Here is a 15009-nt window from a genome sequence, read left to right on the forward strand (position 1 = left end):
TACATTATAAACGTAAAAGCCATCACCCTAATTACTCTGAAGAGAGAATGCCGATCCGCTGGGAAGAATGCACTTTAGCAGGTGAACATGTTAAATGCACCTTTATGTTCCGGAACATATGTCCTCAATCAAATTGAGCAACATGCATTTGGTTGGGGAGCAAATACATTGTAAGCACCCTCTAATTTATTAGCACTTACCCATTTGACATTCCCCAATGCGCCCTACCGCTTATGCATGAAACCAAAATCATGTCCTTAATCTGGGGTGCTACATGCACTCGAATATGATTTAAGACCATTAATGTACATAGAATTTAGGGAGGGTGGGCTGGGGTTGCCAAATTATTACAAGCAAGCCTCACAAATGACAGATTATCAACTTTATATGAGGCGGCTGAGGGCCCAATAGATCTTACTGGAGATATTCAATTTCCACCAGCTGACTACTGCCACCGTTATGGATACCCTCCTTGCTTACAGCCTAGTAATCTGTGTCATTATGAAACGGTCTCCAAAACGGAGTATCAGTTGACTTCTCCCACAACTTCATTACCACAAACTTACCCCTGGTGAGAAGCACACAACACTCATTACTTTCCAGGCTGGGTCTCTTAAGCTCTAATAAAACGCAAACCTTCCTTACTATATAATTGGTATATAAACAGCCTTCCAGGGAATTTATCAGATATCTCATCATAAACCATTCATTTTGACTCCGTAACCAGAGATCATAACTAAGTTCAGGTAATTTCCACCTTTAAGTATAAATGCTTATCAAGACCTCTATCTGCAAAAGTTATCACCTCTGTCTACTAGGTGCAGAATACATATTATTCCTGAAAATGTTTCCATTACAGAAGTACGAGTCCAACCTAAGCGGCTCTCTGGGAGAAATGGATTGTCAGGGAGCCTGTATGGTGTCAGCCCACAGTACTATTCCAGTAATGCATCAATAGCCCTGGGCTGCCCTAGGGCAACACATCTGCAGTGTTCCTCACCTATCCATTAGAGAAAAAAAACTAAAGAAATATTTGTACAGGGAACTCTGTGTCATGGGACTAATAACTGGCTGGATTTATTAAAACACACCAAGTACAATGTATGGAACAAGCAAGTGGAGGTAAATTGAATGAATTTCAGCTGAATCACTGTGTCGTGCTCTTGCCTAATGCATTAGTTGTATTGGGAATTTCAACACCTTTGAAACTGGCTCAAAACAGATTTATGCTTTGCAAATCATAAGGACTGTCCCAAGCACTTATGCTGGACCAGATATTTACCACTGCATTCAAATCACAACAAAGCACATTATTTTCTTATCTAGCCGGTCTCATTCCTGCTGCCACGTTGCTATGCCAGAATAGGCTGCTGCATTATTTTTTCCTGCAAAAATAACAAATTTACAGCTCACACCAATATGAAAAGTAAGAATTTGTCATGAAGAACTTTGTATAAATAAGGAGTGTGTTAACAAAACTATTCTGGTAATGGTGCTGTAAGAATTCCCTTTCATCCAGATGATTTGTTTCTTGTAACGATCAAACCCCCTGGAAGTAATTTGTTTACAGCTACATGTTAAACAAAAATAAAGAAATATGTATGTATATGTATATTATATATACACAAACATACACACAAATATATATATATATATACACACACACGCAAGGTAGGAAAGGCAAGGTGAAAACAGACACTACCATTTCAAGTTGAGTGACAGCACTTATGAAATCTGATTGAAAAGGTTTTGTTAATTGCCGCAAACGCCATCAGACCTCTGCTCGAACGGGCACCTTTGATTAAATCTTTTCCTGCATCACAGCTGCTATAAGTGAACACGGATCTAAAAGATCTCTTCATGACGAGCAGATCTGTCCAATACAAGGGCTGAGAGCAAACAGTTTCAAATTCAAGATCTAAGGACCGCGATCAATAGCAGAAGTAGGTCTGGAAGGATGGGGGCACAAAAGTGTCAGCAAACCTGGTTTCACATCCACGGAGCAAATGAAGGGCTAACTAGTTTTATCAATGTGACATCTAGGATGACATGGGTCAAACCATTTCTAATGCTTAGGAAGTCATCACAAAAAGAAATGAGGCCCAGCTCAAGTCACTGAACTTGCTTTTACTGGAAGAAGTTCCAGGATTACTAGAAAACTGTAGGCATCAGACTGCTTTGAAAAAGCTGTCTCTTGTCTGTCCCTCAAGCTTACATTTTCTAATATGGAACCAACGACCTTCATGTAAAAATGGAACCACACAAGGGAAAAAAGTTATGAAGCACAAATATCAGCTCTCCCGTGTCCTGTGTCTTTCTCCCACTGCGCTCTAGGTATGCCTTTGAGGACCTTGCCTTTTTGGTTTGTGTTTCTCCGTAAAACATTTTGTGTGCGCAGTTCTTAAAAAAATAAGTGTTCAACACAGCTAAGGGTCCAGCTCTGCAATCTCTGTACCGTGGCCCTAGAAGTCTATTCATCCATTTTAGAGAAAAGGAACCAGCACAGAGTATAAGAGAAGAAAGTCACAGCAGAAGCAGCTTTCCATTCCGGTGGATTTTCAAGATCTTGCCCAGACGCTGTTTAGCAGTTGCCAAACCTTTCTTGGGTCGCTTCCCTGGAAATGGCAAAAGATACAAGAAATTTAAATGTACGATTTATATTCAAATCACCACATTGCACTTCTAAGGTGAGCCAATGGAAAGGTGAATGCGTATAAAGAAATTTGTTGTGTTTTTTTTTCTCTTCTATAAATTACTATAACATGTGGTTTCAAATACTGTATATTCTGTAAGTGAAGACACATCCCTTACCCTGAACTACTTGACTTGTTGGAGAGGTAGCAGACAGTCGCCGATGGGAAAGGAAGACACCTGGTGCCATTGGGGTTGTGCCACGATTGACCTGAGCCATGCCAAATATATTGGGCCCTGCTGTGTACTCGTGATCAGCCAGGCTGCCAGAGAAGACCTCAACCTGTGGTTCAGGCGGTGGTGGGTCTGGTTCAGATGGAAGAATTGGAGGTTCTGGGTCATTTTGTGGCTTCTTCTTACTGGAAACTTTTTTCTTCTGCGATTTCTGTTGTTCCTGAATTGAAAAAACAACAAAAACATTTCCGAAAATTTGTGTTCATTATTCGGCTTAAAGCCTACCAGGCTATAGTGCTGGTTAGCCACTCTGCTCAGTTACCTGCTGAGAAAGTCTTGCTGCAGCGACCGCTAATCCAGTTTCAACCGAGGCCACACGTGTCCCCTCACGAACTGGACGGGCCTGTTTTGGAAGCGTTGGAGTGACGCGTGCTAAGTAGAAAAAACAGCTATTCAAATTATGTCATCTGTCATTGTTTATCCTATAGCATGAGGTAAAAGCTTGCCATTTCTCCCCACACAAAAAACTTAAAGCCTATATGTGTAGTTAATTAAAAACAAACAAAAAAAAAAAATTGGCACTCATTGGCACTTAGTATCTAGTCAATCGATTTGAGGTGCTCAGGGCTGAAACCACAGTTTGCAGTCACAAATCATTCATGACTCTTCATAAAAGCTCACGAAGGTCCCACTGTCCCTTATTGCTATAAGGGTGGCACAGTGGTTAGAACTGCCATCTCACAGGCCACTATATGTGTAGAGTGAGTATGCCCTTCCCTTGTTTGCGTGGGTTCCGCTTAGGTGCCCCAGTAAATTAGTCCAACCTGTCTATTGGTATGGCCGACACCAAGACAGGTTTTCACATGAGCAAAACCCCCCAAAAACAAATTAAACAAAAGTAAAGGGGCGAAAAGGAAAAGTCTTTGTAGACCAGGATAAAAACAGCGTACAAATGTGCAGCCACAGGGCTGTGTGCAACCCTCAGATACCTTTTGGGTTCCATGGAGCATCATCGGTTTGTTTCTTTTTCTTAGGGCGTGACCTCAGTGCTGGGTCATCATCATCTGACTCCAGGGATGGATAAACTGCACATGAGCATAAAGTCAATCTATGACTAGTATTAGAACAATGGGAGTGGTGACATAAATAAAATTGGTACAGATGTATTAAATGGCAGATTATTGTACCATGACTAAATTTATAGGATAGTACAAGTCACAGAGGAGTTCTGTGACCGTATACTATCACAAGCAGAGCCAATGTCTAAAGTCAAAATTCACTATACTGCTTATACAAAACAAGCTGCACTAACAAAGACAAAATATCATTATTATGCAAAATATAGAACACTTCCTTGGCTTTACTCAGGAAAACAAATTAAAAAAAATAATGTTTTATTTCTACATCTCCTTTGCTTGCTGTATTATGTGTTGCTGCTAAGTGTATTCATTCACTCAGTGAATTGGAGTAGACATTTCAAGAAACATTACCAAAATTTGGATTTGCTCATAGTCCCTTATAAGTTGCTAAAGAGTCTTAATTTGATTAAAAACAAAATATCTAAGGTCTAGACCAGGCCTGTCCAACCTGCGGCCCTCCAGGTGTTGTGAAACTACAAGCCTCAGCATGCTTTGCCAGTAGACAACCTGTTGATAGCTGGAAGGGCATGCTGGGACTTGTAGTTTCACAAACATCTGGAGGGCCGCAGGTTGGACAGACCTGGTCTAGGGTCTCCGATACTCTCCTGATGGTTGCAAAGTTTATGGATTTGCCTTGATGCTACCTCATGCCATGCAGAGCACCTCAGGATCCTCCGTTATGACTTATAAATTACACACCTGGGCTTAAGTGTTGAATGTAACTTTAGGGTATGTATACAAAGCGCTTTTTATCAGGACAGTTGCTTAGTTGCACTGTAAACCGCGCAGCTCTTTCCTTTTTGTTTTATTTTCTCTACTTGTTAATTTACATACAAGTTACACTTGTAACAAGCAACATAAGTTATGAAGAGTCTAAAAAAATAACTTCTATAATATAAGCAACTACGGGATGAAAGAAGAGTTACAGCAAATGAGATTAAAAATGACCCGCCTCCTGTGGGAGGAGCTCAACACATTGGCGAGGTCTGTGTTCCATTTAAACTTAAGAGGAATTCTTTCAATAGTTATTTATTTCACCCAGTGGATTATTCTTGCAATATAAAATGGGCTTTAACTACTGATCGTAACATTTTAAATACATTTGTCACCTGGTAAAAGTGCAATGTACACTGTTTATTTCAGTTTATTGTGCAGCTTTAAGCTGTGGTATAATTGATTGCACCTACTGTATTCAGAGTCTTTGAAACAGGCTCCCAATGTTTCCTGCTCATCGGCACTATCTTCATCCTCACTGTCCATACTGCGATGTGCTGGCCTTCTAACAGGCCTCTTGCCAGGCCGTAGAATAACTTTACTGTTTCCAGTGCCTCCGCCAGTACCGTTGCTGCCAGCCTTGTTATTTCCTGTGGCCTTATTGCCACCTTGTGGTACACCTGCTGAAGCCCCACTTTCTTGTCCAGCTGCCCACCAAGCCTGAAGGCTGGAAGGAGTGCAGGAAGAGGAGGCCTGTAGATTTGCCATACACAACATGCCCTGGATTGCCTCCTGGGTGCTTGGAGAGGCAGGGGCTTCACTGTACAGAAAAAGATGAAAGAAAACTTTTAGGAAAACATACCCCTACTTATATTTAAGGTTCAGTATAAGACATGAAGGGAACTGCTGGTCAATGAAGCAGGTTTGGCTTTTAAACACTACACAGACAAATAAAAACAGTTTTCAAAAAGGTATGCAAATTATTATTATTTTTAACTTTGCTAAATCCCTTTCTGCAATGTTGTAGGGTGGGGACATAGACTATATTCAAACTCTAGGAGAGAGGGCACTGGCAAATAACAGACAACTCCTCTTCTCCATGTGCTCCTCTGCCCCTCCCGAACTTACCATTAGTGCAGTGAGGAAACAAACCTAAAAAGGAGAAGCTGCAAGAACAGAGATCACATACTCCTGGCGGTGTGGACTGTATCTCCACACAACAGAGAAAGGTATTTAATGTACAAAAGTAAATTTTCATTTTCTCTCAACAGTAGTGGGGCACAGACAATGGGATGTCCCCAAGTCACTCACAATGGTAGGGGAGGAATAACCAATTGGTAACAGCTGCCTGGAGGACAATCCTGCCAAAGACCACCCCGACCAAGGTGTTAACATCCACCTTGTAGAATTTATAAAAGATGTGAAGACGACGACTAGATAGAGCTTTAGGAGACTAGATCTGTTATGTAGATGTGCCACACGCCGAACCAGGGTCAACTGTCCTAATTAAGTGTGCATAGGGCCAGAGAGCACCTGTAACCCTGCCACCATGCAAGGCTTACTTAATGGCAATATGAAATCAGTGATTCACAGGGAGTGTAAAGTCTTTCTGTGGCCATCGCTGCCTCCTTAGTGTCTTGAGCACAAAGATAGTATTATGACAAGACCTACCTGGCCATGCCCTATATGTGCGTATGTGAAAGAGTGAATCAACACAAAACTACCTGGTATGTCTATAGTGTTATAAAAACCAAGCCTGACAAGACAGAACATTTTATGGGAATATGATAAGCTCACAATGCTTACTGTATTGGGGTTTGAGAAGAGGCAGCCAAACTGAAGCTGCCAACTCATCAGCAGAATGCATCTCCAGGTCTCAGAATCTGGAGCAATAGAGAGAGTCGCCCAGGAAGTACTCACCGATTTGGTAGAATGGGCAGTCCCATATTCAGCACCACTCTTTCCTACCCCAATGTAAGGTTGACGAATTACAACAGTAATCCACCTAGCAATGGTCTGCTTCAACCCCTCTTGTGGGCATAATAGAGGACAAATAGGTCATCTGTCCCACGCTCTTCATGTGCCCTATGGGCTAGGTTAAGGCCCTGACTAAGTCCAAATAGCCTCCTTAATCCGGAGATCAACTACCATCTAAGGACAGAATCGCAATGTCCCGATTAAGGTGGAACTTGAAAGAAAGATTTTGTAAATAACGACCGCTCAACATCCCGGATGACTGGCATCCATTGTGACAATTATCCAGGACCATGGGGCAAATGACCTGACCACCGTTAAGTAATCCTCCACTAACCACCAACGGAGAGAAAGTTGCTTCTTGAGAGACAACTGGAGCGTCTGAGAGGCCAGCTGGAAATGGGAGCCTGGCCATTGGACAAGAGGTCCCACTGAAACAACAGAGAATGGAATCAACCGTATGAGTGTTTTGAAGGTGGAGACCATCTTCCCCATCAGCTTTAAATAATGGGGCAAAAGGAGCCATGCAGCTTGGGAACCAAGAAGAGATTTGAATAGAAACTATGGCCCCGCAGTCCCACCGTGACCTGGCAAATAACACCTGTGGAAGAAGCTAAATGGTCAACTGGAGCATAGCCAACCTTTTAACTTTGTCACATGGAAGCGTGGTGAGAAAAACTGATTTGGTGGGTCGACCTTGGAGGTAACATCATTGCATGATCACATGATCCACCAACTCAAAGGAAGCAGTCAATTGGTCTCCCAGAAGACCCCCAGCTGTCCCCCCACTCCTGTGACATGGGGAGGAACCCAGAACCCCATCAGGCTTGTCAGAGTTTTTAGCCCCTGAAAGCCTTGTGGAATAGGAGGACCTGCCTCTCTGAGAGTAACCTCTGGATGTGAAGGGCTTACCCCTGGAAGACTGCCAAAGAGTGATAGAGCCCTTCAAAAGGGCTGACTAAAGGATCCAAAGTGAGGTCCTCATGATTTGTGAGCATTGACGGGGAGTAAGGTGTTCTTGCATCCCATAGCCCGACATACTAGGTTATCCAGATTTAGACCTAAAAGAACAAAGACTGCATAAGGAAGAGATTCCAAGAACTTTTTTGATTCTACATCAGCATTCCAGGAATGCAACAACAGAGTCCTCCTGACTGCCATGGCTGATGCTGAGACAGAGGAAGACACAGAGGCTGCAATCTAAGCTGAGAGGAAACCTGAGGCTTCCTTTCGACGCAGAGCCAGTGGAAGAAAGTCAGAATCCTGCAAATCGTCTGCAAGCTGGTTTGAACAGATCTCCATCGCTCTCACCATTGAAAGATAGCATAGTGCTTAGCAAAGTGCCAGCCCCCAAGCAAATTGACTTCACCAAGCTGAAATGCGTAACTGGAAAATGAAAATTATGGGACTGAACAGCAAATACGAGAAGGCACTGCTTCCCTTCCCGAACATGGAACATGCAAGTACACGTCTTTGAAGACCATAAGCACGTCCTATTCTATAAAGTTTATGATAGACTGAGGACTACATCTTGTCCATCCAAAGCTGGATATTTGGCGATTTAAAGCTCACTATGGGTCGAAAGGATCCATCCAGTTTCTGGACCAAGAAGAGATATGAGTAAAAACTGTATACTTGTTACGAGCCGCGGCGGTGCCCAGCCGCCGCGACTCACTCACCCGCGTCCCGGCCGTCGCCATGGCGACCGGGACGTAATTTCCGGCCATAACCCGGCCGTTGCCGGGGCAACCAGAAGACGCTTCAGAGCTGCATCCCGGCAATAGGAGGAAGCCGGGTGCAGCGTTCTACAACCTGTGGGCTAATTAATATGGGCAGATTATAGGAGGCAATTACAGGCATTAGCCTGCAACTGTGCAGGCCAGGGGCAAGCCCTGATTGGCTCTATTAGTGACTACTCTATTTACCTGCAGGAGTGTGTTCAACCTGTGATTGGTTCAGCTGGGTATTTAAGGCAGTGAGGTCTGCTGCCTCATTGCCGGTTATAGCTTCTGTGCTCCAGTCTGCTGACCTGCTTGTTCCAGTTCCTGTATCCTGTTACCTACGTTTTTGACTACCCGTGTTTGACCCTTGGCTTGTATTGGACTTCGCTTGTGTTTCCTGTGACCCTGATCCTTGGCTCGTTTACCCGTTCCGCTTCTCTGCCTGTGACCTCTGACCTCAGCTTGTTCATCGATACGGATACCTGCTGCCGGCCTTTTGACCTCTGCGTGGACCTGACTCTTCTTGCCTGGGTTCTCCCCAGCCGGTACACACTTCACGACCCTCTGTCAGTCTGCAGCCCAGTCTGTCCCCACCATCAGGGGCTCCAGTGAACACCTGACTGACAGAGTAGACTCCGGGTTGTGTTGTGCCGGCTGGAAGAGTTCCTAACATTATAACCGGCCCACTCACGGAGACAAGGTTAGAATGGATGCAAGTGGATCCACATCGTCTCCGGCACAAACCCTAGCAGGCCATGTTGAGTCCTTGTATCAGAGGATGCAGGGATTGGCTGAGCGTATGTCTGTTCAAGAAGAAGCCACAAAAGCTCCACAACCTACTCTAGATCCCATCTGTGAGCCCAAAATGAATTTACCGGATCGGTTCTCCGGAAATAGAACCCTGTTTCGGAACTTCAGGGAGAGCTGCAAGCTCTATTTTCGGACGAGACCCCGCTCCTCCGGTTCAGAGCAGCAAAGAGTTGGGATTACTATTTCCTTTCTACAGGGTGACCCCCAGTCCTGGGCGTTTTCTTTGCCACAGACCAGTCCTGCCACGCAGTCCGTAGACTCCTTCTTTGAGGCATTGGGTCTACTGTATGATGACCTGGATCGAGTGGCCTCCGCGGAAGCTCATCTACGGTCTTTGAAACAAGGCCGACGGTCGCCAGAAGAATATTGCGCTGAATTCCGTAGATGGTCACCTGATAGTGGATGGAACGACCCTGCCTTACGTAGTCAGTTTCGTGTCGGCCTATCCGAAGAGATTAAAGATTCTTTGGTGCAATACCCGTCTCCTAGCTCTCTGGAGGATCTGATGCACCTCTCCATTAAAATTGACAGGAGATATAAGGAGCGGAAAACTGAAAAGGAAACAGCATCACCTCCATCCACCTTCGTTCCTATCTCCCAGGTTGGTGAGGAACCAAGGCAATTGGGAGCATATCGTCTTTCCTCTGAAGAAAGAGACAGGAGACGGACACAAGGCTTATGTTTGTATTGTGGCACAAGGGGCCATTTCTCCCGTTCTTGCCCAAACAAGTCGGGACGAGCATGCCTTGGGAACGAGGAGAAAGTTCACTTAGGTCTGCAGATTGTTTCCCCGAAAAATGCACTATTGGTCCCTGCACAGCTCACGTTCAGTGCTCGTTCTACGAAACTATCAGCCTTCATTGACAGTGGAGCTGCTGGCAACTTCCTTGACATCGAGTTTGCCCGCTCTGCTGGGATTCCGCGGATTAAACTCCAATCTGCCATTACGGTATGTGGCTTAGATGGTAGTCCGTTGCCAGGCGGCAAGATTACTTGGGAGACCCCACCACTACAGTTGAACATTGGCGCTCTCCATTCGGAATCCATAGTCTTACGTCTTATCGAATGTCCATCGGTTCCTTTAATTCTGGGCCACCCTTGGCTATCCTGCCATAACCCCGTCATGGATTGGGCAAAAGGAGAAATTGTCCAGTGGAGCCCCCATTGTACACAGTCTTGCTTGACACTACCTCTACGTATTATTCAGTCTATTCCGGAGCAGCTCTCTTCTCAGTATCATGACTACTGGGATGTTTTCTCCAAAAAGGCTGCTGACACACTACCACCGCACCGCAATTTCGACTGTGCCATTGAGCTCATTCCGGGCTCTAAATTACCCAAGGGACACTTGTATCCTCTCTCCGGTCCAGAGACCAAATCCATTCAGGAGTATATTGACGAAAACTTGGAGAAGGGCTTCATCAGGCCATCCAAGTCCCCAGTAGGAGCAGGGTGTTTCTTTGTACCCAAGAAGGACGGTGGACTCAGACCCTGTATCGATTATCGAGGGCTGAACCTTATTACGGTTAAGAACACCTACCCCCTTCCCCTCATCTCCGTTCTTTTTGATCAATTAAGAGGAGCCACTATCTTCACAAAAATTGATCTTCGTGGGGCCTATAATCTCATACGTATTAGAGCAGGTGATGAGTGGAAGACGGCTTTCAACACGCTCTCGGGCCATTACGAATACCTGGTCATGCCGTTTGGCCTTAGTAATGCTCCTGCCGTATTTCAGGATTTGATTAATGAGGTGTTACGTGAGTTCCTGAGACACTTTGTTGTTGTTTACTTAGATGACATCCTCATATATTCAAAATCGTTGTCTGTGCACCAGGATCATGTCAGACAAATCCTACAGAAATTACGGGAACATCACCTCTACGCTAAACTCGAGAAATGCGAGTTCGAGGTCCAGAAGGTATCCTTCCTCGGTTATCTAATCTCCTCAGAAGGTTTCTCCATGGACCCAACCAAGGTCCAAGCAATTCTGGATTGGATACAACCAAATAACTTCAAGGCGGTCCAGAGATTCCTGGGATTCGCCAATTACTACAGGAGGTTTATTGGCGGCTTTGCTGATATCGTGGCTCCTATCGTCACCTTGACCCGCAAAGGATGTGATCCAACTGTTTGGTCACAACAGGCAATAAATGCATTCAAAACCCTGAAGAAAGCTTTTGTGTCTGCTCAGGTTCTCAGACATCCGGATCCTAGGGTACCGTTTGTTCTTGAGGTAGATGCGTCTGACGTCGGTGCTGGGGCCGTCTTGTCACAAGAAGACCCCCAGACCCACCGCTTACATCCATGTGCCTTTTTTTCCCGTCAGTTCTCATCAGCGGAAACCAACTATGATGTGGGAAACCGAGAATTGCTGGCAATTAAATGGGCCTTTGAGGAATGGCGACACTGGTTGGAAGGCGCTGCACACCAGATCTCCGTTATAACGGATCATAAGAACTTACAGTATATACAGTCAGCCAAACGTCTGAACCCCCGACAGGCTCGGTGGTCGCTGTTCTTCACTCGGTTCAACTTTATTATCACCTATCGTCCTGGTTCCAAAAATATTCAAGCGGACGCCCTGTCTAGAAGTTTCCTGGCACATCATGCTCCGGTCACCTGCCCAGAGCCTATTGTTCCTGTATCTATGATTCATGCCGGATTAACTCAAGATTTGAGCTGTACCTTACAAAGGTTCCAGAGGTTGGCTCCTGATAACACTCCGGCAGGATGTTTGTTTGTCCCAGTTCATCTAGGGAAGACAGTCCTTGCTGAGGCACACAACAGTCGGACTGCTGGGCATCCTGGAGTCTACAAAACACTGGAAATCCTTTCCCGTACTGTATGGTGGCCGTCTCTGTCTGCTGACGTCAAGAGTCACGTCCGGTCCTGTGAAGTTTGTGCCAGGAACAAAGTTCCCAGGACTCGCCCGGTAGGTCAGTGAGTTCCGTTGGCCGCCCCTGGTAAACCTTGGACACATCTGTCCATGGACTTTATAGTCGATCTGCCACCCTCTGCGGGACACAATACCATTTGGGTCGTGGTAGACCGGTTCAGCAAGATGGCGCATTTCATTCCACTCACTAGGCTTCCTACTGCTCGAGATTTGGCAGTCTTGTTCATTCAACACATTTTCCGCCTCCATGGACTCCCTACAGACATCGTCTCCGATCGGGGTTCCCAGTTCATAGCGCAGTTCTGGAGATCATTCTGTACCCTCCTGGGAATCAAGGTCAGTTTATCATCTGCATACCACCCTCAGTCAAATGGGCAGACTGAAAGGGTTAACCAGTCCTTGGAGAAGTTCTTGCGATGCTACATATCGGAGTTCCATAACAACTGGTCCTCCTTGTTGCCCTGGGCAGAATTTGCCTGTAACAACTCCTGTCACTCATCCACGAAAACCTCTCCGTTCTTTTGCAATTATGGTTTCCACCCCAGATCTAACTCTTTGTATTCACTCCAGTCCGTTGGTATCCAGGAGATCCGTTCCACTGCCAGGGATCTCAGAGTTGTCTGGAAGAAAGTACATTCATCTTTAAAACAAGCCTCACTTGTTGCAAAAAAAAATTCGGACCGACACCGTACCCCCTGCTCCCTTAAGGTTGGCCAGAAAGTCTGGCTGTCTACAAAAAATATCAGGCTCAGACAACCTTGCAAGAAATTGGGCCCTAAGTTCATCGGGCCGTTTCTTATCATCAAGCAGGTGAAATCCGTCGCATTTAGGTTAAAAATTCCAGGCTCGTTAAGAATTCCAAACACCTTTCATTGTTCTCTATTGAAGCCAGTGCTTTATCCTGGTCAAGCCCAGTCTTCAAGTGTGCCTGGGAGAGGTTCCAGTGGGCCACAAAAATTCGTGATTCAAAAGGTCCTTGATTCTAAAAATGTTCAAGGACAGGTGCATTTCCTTATACAATGGAGGAATCGCGGATTAGAAGAGCGATCTTGGGTTCCGCGGAGACAACTCCATGCCCCAAAGAAACTGAAGGAGTTCTTCAAAAAATTCCCTAGAAAACCGGGATGTCGGGGTCCCTCGACCCCTCCTCAAGGGGGGGTACTGTTACGAGCCGCGGCGGTGCCCAGCCGCCGCGACTCACTCACCCGCGTCCCAGCCGTCGCCATGGCGACCGGGACTTCATTTCCGGCCATAACCCGGCCGTTGCCGGGGCAACCAGCAGACGCTTCAGAGCTGCGTCCCGGCAATAGGAGGAAGCCGGGTGCAGCGTTCTACAGCCTGTGGGCTAATTAATATGGGCAGATTATAGGAGGCAATTACAGGCATTAGCCTGCAACTGTGCAGGCCAGGGGCAAGCCCTGATTGGCTCTATTAGTGACTACTCTATTTACCTGCAGGAGTGTGTTCAACCTGTGATTGGTTCAGCTGGGTATTTAAGGCAGTGAGGTCTGCTGCCTCATTGCCGGTTATAGCTTCTGTGCTCCAGTCTGCTGACCTGCTTGTTCCAGTTCCTGTATCCTGTTACCTACGTTTTTGACTACCCGTGTTTGACCCTTGGCTTGTATTGGACTTCGCTTGTGTTTCCTGTGACCCTGATCCTTGGCTCGTTTACCCGTTCCGCTTCTCTGCCTGTGACCTCTGACCTCAGCTTGTTCATCGATACTGATACCTGCTGCCGGCCTTTTGACCTCTGCGTGGACCTGACTCTTCTTGCCTGGGTTCTCCCCAGCCGGTACACACTTCACGACCCTGTCAGTCTGCAGCCCAGTCTGTCCCCACCATCAGGGGCTCCAGTGAACACCTGACTGACAGAGTAGACTCCGGGTTGTGTTGTGCCGGCTGGAAGAGTTCCTAACAATACTTCTGCTCTTCGGGGACTGGAACAACTACCCCTAAGGAGACAAAGGACAGAATGGCTTCCATAAAAGGGAGACCGGTGGAAAAAACAGTCTGGATGTGGACTTCAGGAGACCTATGATGTATCCCAACTATCCACTCATTTCATCCAGGCGACTTTCCTGGAATTGAACCATCAGCCTGCGCATCATACAGATTGTTTGCCTGAAGGCTTGGGAGCTGGAAGCTTAACTGCCCAAGTCAGCTCTCCTCTCTGCTGACCTCCACAAGGAGCAGAGGTTTGTTCTCTGGCAGTCTGACTTAGCCTTTTCCCAGGAACAAACCCCAGCTGCCTTAGGTCTGGGGGTAGAAAGGAACCCTTTCCTCCTGTGGCGAGGCAAATAATCTCATCTAGTTCAGGATCGAAAAAGACATCCCCAGTGAAAGATTCCAGAGACCTGGAGTCCTCCAGAGTCCTTCTCTTTATGTCCACCTCCCAGGTTCTAAGCCAGAGAGCATGGCATGTTGACTGCATGAAGCCGAAATCCTAGCCGCATATAAATGGCGGCATCCCCTAGATATTAGGAGGTCTCATGGATATGCTCCCAGAGTTAACAAATCTGCTCTAGGCCTACTAAACTGCACTCCCTCAACCAACTGTTCTGACCACCTCTGTACTGCCTTAATGATCCAAGCCGAAGTAAAGATGGGTCTAAGGGAGGCCTTTGCCATCACGTAAATGGACTTAATGGTGTCTTCAATCTCCCTTATCCATGCTCTCTCAAGGTAGCAGTGTTTGTAAATCATAATTGTGGTGGTCTTACACATATGCTATAGGAGAGGAAAAAGGGACAACAACCTGCATGAAACCAAGTGTGGCCAAGGTGTGGTCCACACTAAACATATAAAGGTCTTCCAACTGAGGGGAAGTAAACAGTCTGTTTCTTCTCCCCCCTTAAACAGCGAATTGTTGACAACCTCCGATTCCTCG

General features: G+C 46.0%; 1 protein-coding gene across 2 annotated transcripts in view; it reads right to left on the reverse strand.

Moving 5' to 3' along the window:
• Positions 1-315: 315 nt before the first annotated feature.
• PHF8 (PHD finger protein 8) overlaps positions 316-15009 on the reverse strand; it is a 41788-nt gene continuing 27094 nt past the window's right edge. For both annotated transcript variants that reach the window (XM_075184917.1, XM_075184918.1), the window contains exons 18-22: positions 5192-5538; positions 3855-3950; positions 3188-3297; positions 2812-3085; positions 316-2615 (exon numbers count right to left, since the gene is read on the reverse strand). In XM_075184917.1, coding sequence (XP_075041018.1) covers positions 2524-2615; positions 2812-3085; positions 3188-3297; positions 3855-3950; positions 5192-5538 — 919 coding nt within the window. In that variant the 3' untranslated portion in view covers positions 316-2523. The remainder of the gene's footprint in view (positions 2616-2811; positions 3086-3187; positions 3298-3854; positions 3951-5191; positions 5539-15009) is intronic.

This window comes from Mixophyes fleayi, chromosome 9, assembly GCF_038048845.1.
Source record: "Mixophyes fleayi isolate aMixFle1 chromosome 9, aMixFle1.hap1, whole genome shotgun sequence".
Taxonomy (NCBI): domain Eukaryota; kingdom Metazoa; phylum Chordata; class Amphibia; order Anura; family Limnodynastidae; genus Mixophyes; species Mixophyes fleayi.